This window comes from Acomys minous, assembly GCF_964271855.1.
Source record: "Acomys minous genome assembly, chromosome: 19".
In the NCBI taxonomy this organism is placed as follows: Eukaryota; Metazoa; Chordata; class Mammalia; order Rodentia; family Muridae; genus Acomys; species Acomys minous.
In genome coordinates, this window is record NC_140499.1 from 31,721,025 (window position 1) to 31,734,176 (window position 13,152).

General features: G+C 37.7%; 1 protein-coding gene across 5 annotated transcripts in view; it reads left to right on the top strand.

Moving 5' to 3' along the window:
* The window catches only part of NBEA (neurobeachin), a 545,308-nt gene that overhangs the window by 330,623 nt on the left and 201,533 nt on the right, over positions 1–13,152 (top strand). For all 5 annotated transcript variants that reach the window (XM_084768707.1, XM_084768708.1, XM_084768709.1 and 2 more), the window contains one exon: positions 10,347–10,471. In XM_084768707.1, the coding sequence (XP_084624833.1) occupies positions 10,347–10,471 (125 nt within the window). The remainder of the gene's footprint in view (positions 1–10,346; positions 10,472–13,152) is intronic.

A 13,152-nucleotide genomic window follows, 5' to 3' on the forward strand; every position in this document is an offset into this window, starting at 1 on the left:
TGCCTAACACATATGGAGGAAATGTTTTACTCTTTGGTGTATGCCTGGTGCACCGAAAGCTCACTTAATGTTGACTATGTCCATTGAGCTGGCATCACGCCAGGCTCCTTAGCGCCATGTACATGTGTCATGGGAGCCCCATTTAATAGCATCAATCTTTCTCACATACACAAGTTCCCCCCTCACAGACTCACTTCTTATTGTTTGACCTGACTTGCTGTACAAGTCTTCAGCAAATGTGGTAGCATCACATAATGTGAATATGCTGGATTCTCATGAAAATGCTTTGTGAACTGGAAGTATAAAATACACTTATAGGCACACACTGCAAATTATGAACTTGAATGCTATAAATTGGGACTGTTTTCAAGGCAAGATTATTCCATATTAAAACTGCCTTTATTTCCTCTGGATCCTTAATAGCACTTACAGGACGGTGTTCCTATCCCAGGGGTATACTATAGGTATAAAGCATCCTGACTTTAACTTTTTCTACCTTTACCTTCCAGGACAGTGTGGACAATATGAGTAAAACTCTTACTGTATTGACTATTTAACCCATATATTGTGAATTTAATACGTACATTAAAAATCTTCCTTCTAAAAAAAAACACACTGAAAAGCCAGGCTGTGGTAGTGCATGCTTTGGTCCCAGCACTCAGAAAGCAGAGGCAGGGCTACACAGAAAAACTCTGTCTCAACGCCCACCCCCCAATACACAGACACAAAAAAAAAAAAAAAAAAAAAAGACTTCCTTGATTCTCATATACTTTTACTACACAGTCTAAAATTTTTTCGAAATTCTTTACTTTTTATTTTTAACAAGTGGAAATGTTTTCTATATTAAATAAAGAACTTGAAAACCCTAATGTTTCATTCTCAGGAACTGAGAGGCTCCGACCATGCTAGTCTAGTCATAAGAAGGAGCAGACAGAATGAAATTCTGCCACACGTTAATTTCTCAACGTATAAAAATATTAACTCAGTTTCTTGGTTAACTAGATTAAACCATTATTTCATAGCAATGATTAACCATCCAGGCAAACAACCTGAATTTCATTTTATCATTTTACTTTTGTTGCCAGTGTTTGAGTATTTTATGATTGTTGATGGATGTGGCTGAACTAAGCTTACAGCAGAAGATCAATGTTTTAAAAATTGAAATAGTATAGGTTTGTATTGATTAATGTGGCTAAATCAAAACGGGAGGCTTTGTAACAGCTTTCTTAGAAAGGCTGCTCCTGAGCAATGGCAAACTATCCATTTTAGCTTTCCACTGATAAATCAGCTTGAAAATTGGATGTCAAATTTTTTTCACTGAAGTAGTGATTTTTTTCTTGCCCTTTAACCTTTTCTGATATATTAGATTGGTTTATAAGACTAAACTCTATCTCAGAGAAAGCAGTTGTCAAATTGACAATTTGATGGATTTTTAGATGATCTTAACATCTGTTTTCATCCGTGTGTGTGTGTGAGTGTGTGTGTGTGTGTGTATTATACCTATGTATAATTATACTTTTTCTAGTGCCCTTTCTTGGGCTAGTTTTTTTTTTTAATATTGAACATTTGAAATGCATATTTCAAAACATTCAGCATGATATGTATAGATATTAGAAGTTAGAGAGAGTTGGAGTCCTGACTGGCCATCGCTACCTGCTCCTGCAGTACTCTCATTCTGTTCAGTGTGGACACTGTTTTTCACATGAATTGATTCCTTTCTTTAAGAATGGTCCTGGGTTAATCAGTGTCCACTCTCATACCTTACTGCATAGTCAAGAGAAAGCAGGCATGCTCTGTTACCACAAAAACAATAAACAGACCAAGGCACTCTCCCACCTACCAGGAACCAGTAGTGGGTATTTAAAATAACACTAAAAAGATGTGATTAGCATCACAGAAAAACAAGCTTAATTTGGATTTAATGGGTAGATGTGGGTGATGGCTGACAAGACCATACCCTCATGTCTCTATAGTGGAATCTACGTTAGCTTGGAAGGGTATTGATTGTGAAGTTTCTGTTGTATAATTACTTTTTTTTGCCAGGAAAAAAAATTCATGGTGTATTGATCTAGAAGAGAGCCTCTGAGTAGCAGCTTCCCTTGGCTAGCAGTGAGTGTCATCTTTCAGCCATGATAAATGGTAACACACTGGCCCCACATAATTACTTTGTGGTGAAATGAACCTCCTCTCCCCTTCTCCTTTCCCAGCACAGAGATATAACCGTCATCTTCATCTGAAAGCTGTAATTTACTGAACTAATCATCCTCTTAATAGGGGAAAATCCATGTGCCCTAGAGTATGTCCTGTGTTGGCTAATTGAAACAGGAGCATCTCTAAAAATAATGAAATAAAATTTAAAAAGACTCCACAGCATTTTCACCAGTTATTGGTTGTTCTCATCCATGCTTTCATTTGTCTGTTCATTCTTGTTCTTTTTGCAATCTTAGACTTTATACTGGATATAAATTAAAAGAGGTCAAGTAGAGATGGTCAAATACTTGGTTTGCAATGGGAGAATGATTTATGAAAAGTAACCTTTTACATTTATGAAAATGACTACAATTTGTAAATGCAAAACATTTTATTGTTTTGAGAAAACCCCTGCCTATAACTTCCATATATAATTTTAAATTTTAAGCAACATTTCTATTTTGTAATTTCTTTTCTTTGACAGTTCTTTCCATAAAGCAGCAAATAAGCCCCCTTGCATGTGGAAAGCACACTGTCCCTAGCCATTCTAAAAGACTAAGATGATTTGTGTTGTTTGTCTGCCTTTAACAAAGATGCTGTGTGTTACCAACTCTCTTTAAGTCTGTGCTACATTTTGATGAGCAAAGATCTGTCTTTCCTGCCTCTGTTTTACTACTGCCCCTTGGGTAATGACTTTTATTTAAGTAATGCTATTTAAAGAGTGTCTGGCAGTCATTTTAGATCATTGTAAGACCGTGGTGAAGGGTTGGATAAAGGTCATTTTCAATGATTGTGCTTAGTTAAATAAATGTACAAGTTTTCACAGAGGAATCTTGCTTTTCAGTGTGCTGTCACAAACTCCCACTTAGTGCCTGTGGGAATACCAAGTAAAACATACTTGTTTCTGCCTTGGAGGCATTGTATTTTATATTTTCCTTCTCTTTGTTAATTTTCTCCTCATAATTCTGTTTATTCCCACAACTGAGCACAAAAGTTTTATTTGATTGTAAATTAGATCCATCATGTTTGACAGTTGCCGAAAACCCTATATATAGATATGAAAGAGCGTTTAGAACGGATCATTCTTTGTTATGGCTTATTAAAAATCACATCTTAAAAAATGAAATAGTTCTCCCTTGAATGTAACCCAGGTTGATATTTTCTTCCTACCCTCGTCACAGCTGGCTTCTTGCAGTTCACAGCTAACAAGTGAAATCTATGCAGATCAAAGCTATCCTGATCCTGTATAGTCATTTCCCATCACTTTACCAGCCTTAAATTACTTCCATGACCTAGCACCGCTTATCAAGAAAGCCCAGATGCAACTTCTGCATTGAGATGTGCTGTGCTCCAGGAAAATGATACTTCCTTAAAGCCACCACCACACTGTGGGTAGCTCATCACCACAGTGTCATTTTCTAAAGTAACTATTGTGTTTGCTCCCCGAGGAAATACTGTCTCTAATCAAGTCATTTATCACTTAAATTCTAGAAATGGCTGCAGTAAAGCAAACATGCCCTGTTGTTTTAATTGTTAACATATTTTTAAAACATGAAACAAAAAATTGTGCCTCTGGTCAAAGTCTCATTGATCTGGTATTTTCTCAAAATATTTGTTTGAACAGAATTAGATGGAAAGCTGCATTGTAGCTAAATGCTTCAGAGTTCATAGAACTGTAGTGAGTTTGATAGAAAACAGCTTGTCCTCTTCCTATTCTAAATGGTCCCTACTTTGATTACGAGCATTTATTATAATTATCAAGAGATTAGGCTGTTGTTATAGAATCCTAGTAATGGAGCCATTTAAAAAGAGTATAATGGCAGTTTATTGGATTCTGCAGAAGAATAGAGCACAGAGAGAGTGGTCTGTTTTGTATGTGGCTCCACTCCTGGCTGAGGATACTCATTTTATTATTCCATCTCTGTTCCTTCGCTTTGGTAGTTTTCAGTGGCTAAGGGTGTAATGTGCTCCAAAATGTGACCTGACCATTGGCCTTTTGTCTTTTGTAAGGCACACAAATGTGTGTTAGTTGACTTTTCAGTGTTAATATCTTTTCTATAAAAATCAGTGCAGTTGATGCCCAGTTAATTCCTCATAGACGAAAATGTGGACCTAACAGGTTTTTTTTTTTTAATATTTTAATTCATTTAAAGACACATACACAGAGAAGATATAAGAATAGTGGAAAAAACTAAATTCATTGGAGTAGGGTTCCCTGAACTTGTAACTAGCAGAACTGCAATGTGTGCAGAAATATAAGAGAACAGTTAGAGAATTGATGTCTGTGCAGGGAAGGGACTAAGGTGCTGATGCTGCCTGTCAGAAATGCATGTGCTAAGAAGAGGCTGAGTTCAGAGAAATGCTTTCATGTGGTGTGAGACACTGGGAAGACTGCACTAGTGATTCTGGAAGTCTTGAAAATAAAAGATCACTGGCCAGCCTCCTGGCCTAAACAACGTAGCGTCCTATGCATAGGGAGCCTTCAGAAAGGTGTTCTACTTTCTTTTTTTCCCTTCCTTCCTTTCTTCCTTTCTTTCTTTCTTAAGAAAATTACTTTGTTTTTAATCAAAGTGGTAATAAAAATATTATCTTATATAAATGTTTATATTTTCTGTTGTGTCTTTCATAGGGGGTAACCCCTCCTTTCTTCCTTTTCTTCCTTTTCAACCTTTCTTTTTTTTCTTTGACAGTGTCACATTCTGTAGTATAAGCTTTGAACTTGAAATCCGCCTACCTGAATCCCTGAATAGCTAGGATCACAGGCCTGCCCCACTAGGCCTAGCCTAAGTGGTATTTCTTTGAAGCATTTAAAATTTGCATTATCTCTACTTTTTCTGTTTCATATCGTCAGTGTACACAGTGTTATGCTGCTGCTGCTGTAGCTAAACAAGAGTGTGAGGTTTGCAGGGGTAGTGATTCCATTCCTTAAACTTAGCTGTAAATTCTTAAACCACTTGGCTTGTACCAGAGGCTTGTGCTGCCGTTCCAGGTTTCTTGAGGTTCTGCAGGAGGCTTCTTGTCTTCCATGTGTGCTTTCTTTTTGTACGTTGGAAAGAGCTCGAGATGTAGTCACAGGCCCAGCTTTACACACAGAGAACAGGGAAGGAGTGATTCAGAGTGATAGCAACTCAAAGGTGGAGAGAACACTCCATGAGCCAGTTCTGTGGTATTACTCAGCTGCCTTCTGACACAAAGCTAAGCCTTGTCTCTAAAATAGTGTATGTAGTTTGTATACTGTATTACATATATAGTGTATATATATTGTATTTTTTGTACCATAAGACGCACCCAGTTTTTGCAGCAGTAAAACAAGGAAAAAAATACTCTGAGCCAAATTAGTACTAGTATAATTAAAAAAAAAAAAAACAGAAACTGACATCTCCAAGAAAAACAAAAGGAAAATTAAAAGCAAATTTAAAAATCAAACATATCAACACCCAGAATCTAGCAAATGGCCTTTCTTTTGGCATGGTTCCAAGCATAAGTCCTTGAGGCCTTTGCAATAGTTGTGGTAAAGGAAAGATAAAGATTTCCTCTTAAGTGATTTTTCCCTCCTCTTATCAAGTACACATGCTTCCCCCTCACACTGATAGTAGAAACAAAATCTACCTTGTGGGGTAAGTATGACCAAAGAGAGACATATCACAGAAACTAAATGAAACTCTTGATTTTATACAGTTAACATATGCTAATAAGAAAAGAAAAGAAATATATCTCCTAAAAGTTACTAAATAACATTAACACCAGTTTTCAAAGTTCACTGTGTCTCTCCATAATTACCAGTGTTCATCCACGGTAGTTGGATCTGATTATAAGGAGGCAGGAAACAGCTGTCTTCAATGTCATATCATCAAGAGAATTCATTTTCTCCATTGCGTTTGCAGTGAGTGTGGCTAGGAAAACAGACTACCAGAGAACACACACTGCCTCTGCCACTAAATGCTTTCTTGATCTTGAGAACATCAACCACTCTTGACCTCTAATTTCCTTTCTTATAACGGTTTGTAATAGTGGTGTTTTTTTTTCACTTAAGTTTAAGAGAACAAAGTAAGCTAGAAGGATTAGAACCTTGCTCATTGGCCTGTTATAGTTCATTGTAACAAGCTTTTCTCTAGGATTATACTGTGGTGACAAACACTTTGAACATCTCGGGGATTCTGTTCAACAACGCCTTCTTCCTCATTCACACCCTTGTCCAACAAAGGTCCTTGGGAGGGAAGGCTCTGCTCCCAGAAGACACTCTGGCTTCTTAAATACTAGACAGCATATGGAGAGAAAGGGCCATGCCACTCTACCTATTGTCTTTGGGACTCTTGTCTGGATGTGACCTAGTGCTGCTCACAAATAACTGGCCAAGAAGTCGCATACACATGCTTTTCTCCAATGTGCATATAGAGTTAAGCATGCTGACCAACTCTGTTTCCCAGCATTTGACACACTGAGGCGTGGGGATTGTTACAAGGTCAAGGCAAACATGAGCTATGTAACAAGATCATGTCTCATTTTTTAAAAAAAGGAAAAAAGAAAACTGGATGGAAGAAGCACAGTCCATAGTGTGTCCAAAAGGAGGAGACAGTGATGTTTATCTTAGTAACTTTATTATAGTAAAATTTATATACTATACAATCTACCCATTTAAATTATACAGTTCAGATACTCTAGTTAGCAGCACACAATACTGAAGTGTATAGTTTAGGGCTCAGGGTGTAGCTTAGTTGTAGAGCACTTGCCCAGCATATGGAAAGCTCTGACTTAATCCTTAGGTACTAACAAAAACAAAACAATATGAAAAGAAAGCCCAAAAGACAGGTGCAAGCTCCAGTTTTTAATATGAAATCATTTATTAGCATACAGTCACTGTATGAAGTCATGGGTTTCATAAAAGTACAATATATACTTTGTGCCTCTTTATGTGAAGCTAATTTTTAATTACCAACCTGTCCAATACATGTTTTTGTTTGATCTGCGAAGGATTAGATTGCATGCACAGAATTCTTGAGGTCAGTGATTACTGCTTTTTTCACACAAGTGGAGGGCTAGTTGCTCATTTGTATGTTTAGCAAAATATTTCTTTGTTCTGACTCTAATATTTTATCTGATCTTTTGAATACTTCTTATTACTAAATTTCCATCTTTGGTTTTGCTTTATCATTTAAATTCAGTCTTCTGTCTGGTTTATGAGAGTAACTTACCCCTTTAAAGAAACTCAAGGACCATAAAACAAAAACTTATCAAGAAAATCAAAACTTTAAGCAAGCTCCCAATTAAATGTTTCCTTTTATAAGAGTTGCTTTGGTCGTGGTGTCTCCCCCAGCAACAGAACAGTAACAAGACAGAAGTTGCTACCAAGAGTAGAATATTGCTGTAACAGGCCTGACCATGCTGTTTGTTGGGAGAATATGGATAACTTTGGGACTCTGAACTAGAAAACACTTGGACACTTTAGGCTGGGTTTAATGGGCCATGTGGCTTAGTTACCACATGGAAAACAGTACTAAAGGCTATTCGAGCTGTGGGAGACCAGCCCAAGGAGTTTCAGAAGGGAAAAATATTAGTGAGTGGCCTAGAGACCATTCTTGTGACATTGGCAAAGAATGTGACTGCTTTTTTTTTTTCCTTGCCCTAAAAATGTTCCTGCGGGAGAAGAGGCTTCAAGGATGCCTAGTATTGACTGTGTTGTATGGTTATTAGTGGCCACACTTACGCAGATCTTTAATGCAAAAGAACAAGCTGAGCAAAGAAAAATACAAAATGTACAGTTTTGCGGGGAGGAGCATTAAGAAATATAATGGGACTAATTCCAGTGTTCAAGGAGATAAGTTTTAAGAAAAGCCTGATACTAAAGGGAATAAAGGGAGTGTTAAACTCAGGGTAAGACTCAGCCCAGCTAAGCTTCCAACTCATGAAAAGGAATTAAAGTTTAAGCAGTGAAGGAAAGCTGATGTAGAATGTAATTGAACAAGGGGCCAAGTTCCAGCCCCATCAAGCAGCAGAACTTGGCAGCTTCTGCCATGTGGTTCCAGCTTTAGAGTCAAGGATACAAGAAATTGGTTATGGAATGTCCCTCTGTGGCTAAGGAAAGGTGCTAAGGCCAGGCTTGTGGCAGACGTGTCCTTGCATGGAGGCACAGAGAGACCATTGTGAGAAGCTGTGAAGGTGAAGCCTGGATTGCACTGGAGACCCCAAGATGTTGGAGATGTCCAAGCCATAGGATACCTTGCTAACAGGGAGTGGGACCAGCCCAAGAGGAAGAAGCGTGTTGTGGTCAGCAAAGCTGAAAGGAGTTGGAGATCTGAAGAGCATTTGGCATCAGACATGGAGATGCAGAGTTTGGACTTTGACCAACTGGTTGTCAGTCTTGCTTTGGCCCAGTATTTCCTCACTATGCTCTCCTTCCTCCCTGTTGGAATGGTAATGTAAGTTCTGTGCCATTGGAAGTTGGAGCATATGATCTGCTGTTTAATTTTGATTTTACAGCAACTTACAGCTAAGAGAAAACCAAGAGTCTCAGAAAAGACTGAACTTTGGACTTTTAAACTGTTGAGGCCATGAAAGACTATGGGGACTTTTGAAGTTGGACTGAATACATTTTACATTATGATACAGCTACAAACCCTTGGGGGCCAGGAAGTGCAATGTGGTGGTTTGAATGAGAATGGCCCCACAGGGTCATATATTTAAATGCTTAGTCACCAGGGAGTGGCGCTATTTGGAAAGGATTAAAAGGATTAGGAGATGTGGCCTTGTTAGAGGAAATGTGTCACCAGGGGTGGGCTTCCAGGTTTCAAAAGCCTGTCTACATCAGGAACCGTGTTGCTGTTTTCCTTTCTGCTCATGGATCATGAGGTAGGGCTACTGCTCCAGTGCCTGCCGCGTGCTGCCATGTTCCCCACCATGATGATGATGAACTGTAAACCAGCCTCCAACTAAATGTTTTATAAGAGTTGTGTTGGTCATAGTGTCTCCTGTCGTCAATGGAACAATGACGAAGACACAATGTCTGAAACTGCAGTTACAGACAGCAAGTGCTCTAAACCCCTAAGCCATCTCTCCAGCCCCAAGCTATAGATGCTCTGAAGTTAAGAATTTAATCCGTTGTCTCCTTATTGAAGGTATACTTGTCCCAGACATGGTGCTAGATATGCAGTAATGAGCAAAACAAAAGCAGATCCTGCTGTGTTCTCCTGCAGTGAGACATCAAAATAAAAAGTGAATAAAATCTGCTATGGAAGCTTTCTGCATGTTTGTATGAATAGTGCTGCTCACAAAAGTTGCAGTAGCATTTTTTTTTACTGTATTAGTCTACATTGTGTAAACAGAAAACCTAACTTTTAAGCTGAGATATTATCAGTGTTGATTGAAGGTAAATTGAAAACCATGTTCCATCACAAAACACTGCTTTGGACATGTAGCAAGCATGTTTCAGTAGTTTCTGAAATGCACTGTGGGTTTTAATAATGGTTCAGCATGTATAAGACAATGTTATCCAGTGATAACCATAGTTGTTAATGGTTTATATTAGATGAAAGCTGTAAAATCATCTGAGGACTGTTAGCATTAGAATAATAATTTACAAAGACAATTACCACATACTGGAAAATTTTTGCAACTAATTTGGTATTATTAATAATGGATAAAATTGCACTTTTCTCAGGTTGCTGTGGGCAACAGGGAGTTACTTCAATGAATATTTCAGCACATCATTTTAATCATTTCTCCACCAGTGCCACATGGGCAATATTTTATTCTTCTTAATTCAGTCTACTAAGCCACAGTCATTAAATTGCAGACTATTTGTAGTAACGTCTACTCTGTGATTTACAACCCTGTTATAAACTACTATAAAAGAAAGAAAACTGCCATTAATGTTTGCAATTTGATATTTTGTTTGTTACTAAACTCCCCATGATCAGTGTTTTGGTAGAGAAAAGAACACTGTGTGTAAAAAACAAAAAACAAGCTAAACCTCTGCGGTGTAAGAGAATAATGTAGCTATTTTAACTTCTGCTTGATTGTGATAGAAATACTCATATAAACATGCTTGTCTTCATTTTTCACAGATAGCAATGAGAGAACATTTTAATTTCAGGAAAGAAATAATTTCCAGTGTTGACTTTTTGTTAATAACATCGAGATCCTTTGTTCCCCATGTCTAGCCAACTGCACGATTTCTGGCGCCTGGATTATTGGGAGGATGACCTTCGTCGAAGGAGAAGATTTGTTCGAAATGCCTTTGGCTCCACACATGCTGAAGCACTGCTCAAATCCGCGGTAGAGTATGGTGAGTGCCCTGCCTCAGTAACAGAACACTCCTAGGTGGCGGGCCTTTGTGCTAGGACTTTACTTTGGCAGTGTTCTCTAATAGTCACTGTGTTAAGAGTCAGAAATATTATGTTCTGCCTTGCCCTTCATCACTGTCTGGGTCAAACTGAACTCTGGTGTTTCTTAAATTAGATTTATTTTAAGAGATTTCAGCTTAACTGATTTTAAGAGATTAAAATCTCCACATCTTGTCATAACCTAACACTCTTCAGATAGCCTAAGACTGTAGTAAAATGAATTTCAGTGTCTTTCAAATTTTAATAACCACAAGCCATGTAAATATACAGTGAATCCTGTTCTCAGGTGTGTGTGTGTGTGTGTGTGTGTGTGTGTGTGTGTGTGTGTGTGTGTGTGCCTGTGTGTCTGTGTGTGTGTGTATTTGTGTACCTAGTATATTATTAATGAGTATGTAACTTAAATTAGTAACCTGTTTATATAATATTTCTACTCTACTTTATTAAGTTCAGAAAATCATCATGCTGGTAGATAGATCAGTAAAAGTCTTGCTGAGTTCAGATTTCCAGCACCCACTTAAAAGTAGGACACAAAAGCATACATCTGTAACCCCAGAACTGCAGAAGCAGAGACAAACAGATTCCTGAAGCTCATTGGCCAGCAGTCTAAGTGAGTAAACTCCAGATTTAGAGAGACCCTGTTTTACAAGAAAAAGTAGAAAGTAATCAAGGAAGACATTCAAGGCGTCCACAAGTAAATGCACACACAGTCAAAGTGATTATCAGAGACATCTGTGTTATCCACATGCATGTACACACATGACCACATTACCACATGCATACACGCAAACACATACACCTCACACATGCCACATAGACAGACAGACAATTTTGTTTTGTTCAACCAATTCAGCTCCCAGGCTTCCAGTGTATTGCCAGTGAAGTTTGGCCAGGTCAGTTATACATTTACAGTGTCATCAACCACCACACAGCAAAAGAGCTATACCTAAAATTCTCTTTTTTAAAATATTTAATAAAAATATTATCATAGCTTAATAAAATGATACTTTAAATTAATGTATAATACATTTAATTACATTTTCATTTATCCATTTAAATTTTATTACATTGATTTGTTGTGTATATATGTATGTACACATGTGTGTTTATATATACACAAGTTTAGGCACATATCTTTACATGCTGTAGCTCATGTGTGGAGGTCAAAGAGAGTCAGTTTTCTCCTTTCACCATGTGGGTCCTGGGGATGAATTTCAGGTTCATTATGGTTAATGGTAAGTACCGTTACCCACAGAGCCATCTCACTGCTCCCATTTACCCATTATAAATGCTCTAATAAGTTTAAGTCTGTTTATATGAGAATTTCTTGTGCCATATTGTGCCATATATCTCAAGGTAATAATAATGAGCACTGTCGGTGTAGTCTATGTTGTCCTCTTTAAATCCTAGAGTTATTTACTATATTCATTTTCACTTGTTTGAGCCTTATTAAATGAGCTATCTATTTTAAAGTTTACCACATTCGCTAAATAGTTTTGCAGCATGGCATAGTTTATATTGCTCCATGTCATTCTTGTTTTTAATGAGATGAGTGTAAAGTAATACAAATCATTACCAAATAAACACTATACGGGTTTCAATGCAGCCATTATCCTAAAAAATGTATATTAATTATACAGTGGAAGTAAATGTGAAAAATGTTTCAACAAGTCATAGGAGTCCTTACTGTAAGGAATTCTCGAATCAACTTTAAAGCACCCTAAGGATTTGAACTCAGCTCAGAGTGACTTGCTACATTCGTGCTTCACGGAAATCCTGCCTACTGAGGCAGGGTATGCTTCTTAGTTCTTGGGACTTGCCTGGAACTCACTGTGCAGATGAGCCCGGCCTGGAACTTACAGAGTTTCGCCTGCATCTAGAGGGCTCTGGAGTGTTGCAGTTAAAGGGGTGTGCTTTACTCTCTAATTTAAGTCTTAGCCAATTAAACATGTATATATCTCATCTGAAAGTAGAATTGCCTACAAATAATTTGTAAGAGAGGTTAGGCTAGAGGGCATTGGTAATACTTACAAAAGCTTTAATTCTGTACAGGTTACTTCAAAAAGCTTTGTTATGAAAAGATTCATTTCCTTTCTGCTTAAAAGTGGTTCTCTTCGCTTTGATTTGCACCTTTTGCTTTAAAAATCCCTTTAAGATGGTGTTTCATATTTTAGTCACATAGAAGCTATTGTTAGTAAATCTGAACTAAATTAGTGTTCCTGTATGTCTTGAAATAGATAAGCTGTGCTAGCATATCTTCTGTTCACCAAATGGGAATTTTAAATATGTTCTTCTCATTAATTCTAAGTGCTAAATGATGGACAGTTTTCAGGACCCGTTGTCTCTCTTGTGTTAGGAACCTTGATGAAGAGAAGAAAGAGTTTTATGTGGCAAGTATTAGGAACAAACATCATATCTAGACCACAAATATCCAAAACATCTGTACAGTTATTATGGTAGAGTCACATCATAGTCCCAGTCCAAGGTTCAGGTCATGGTGTGGAAAACCAAAGATGAGATATTACAGCTCTCCCTCCCTGACCACTTGCAGGGTACACTTTTTCAAGCCTTCATCAGGGCTTACTATCTCTGGACCTCAGCAACTAAGGAGAGGGTTGGCAGTCAG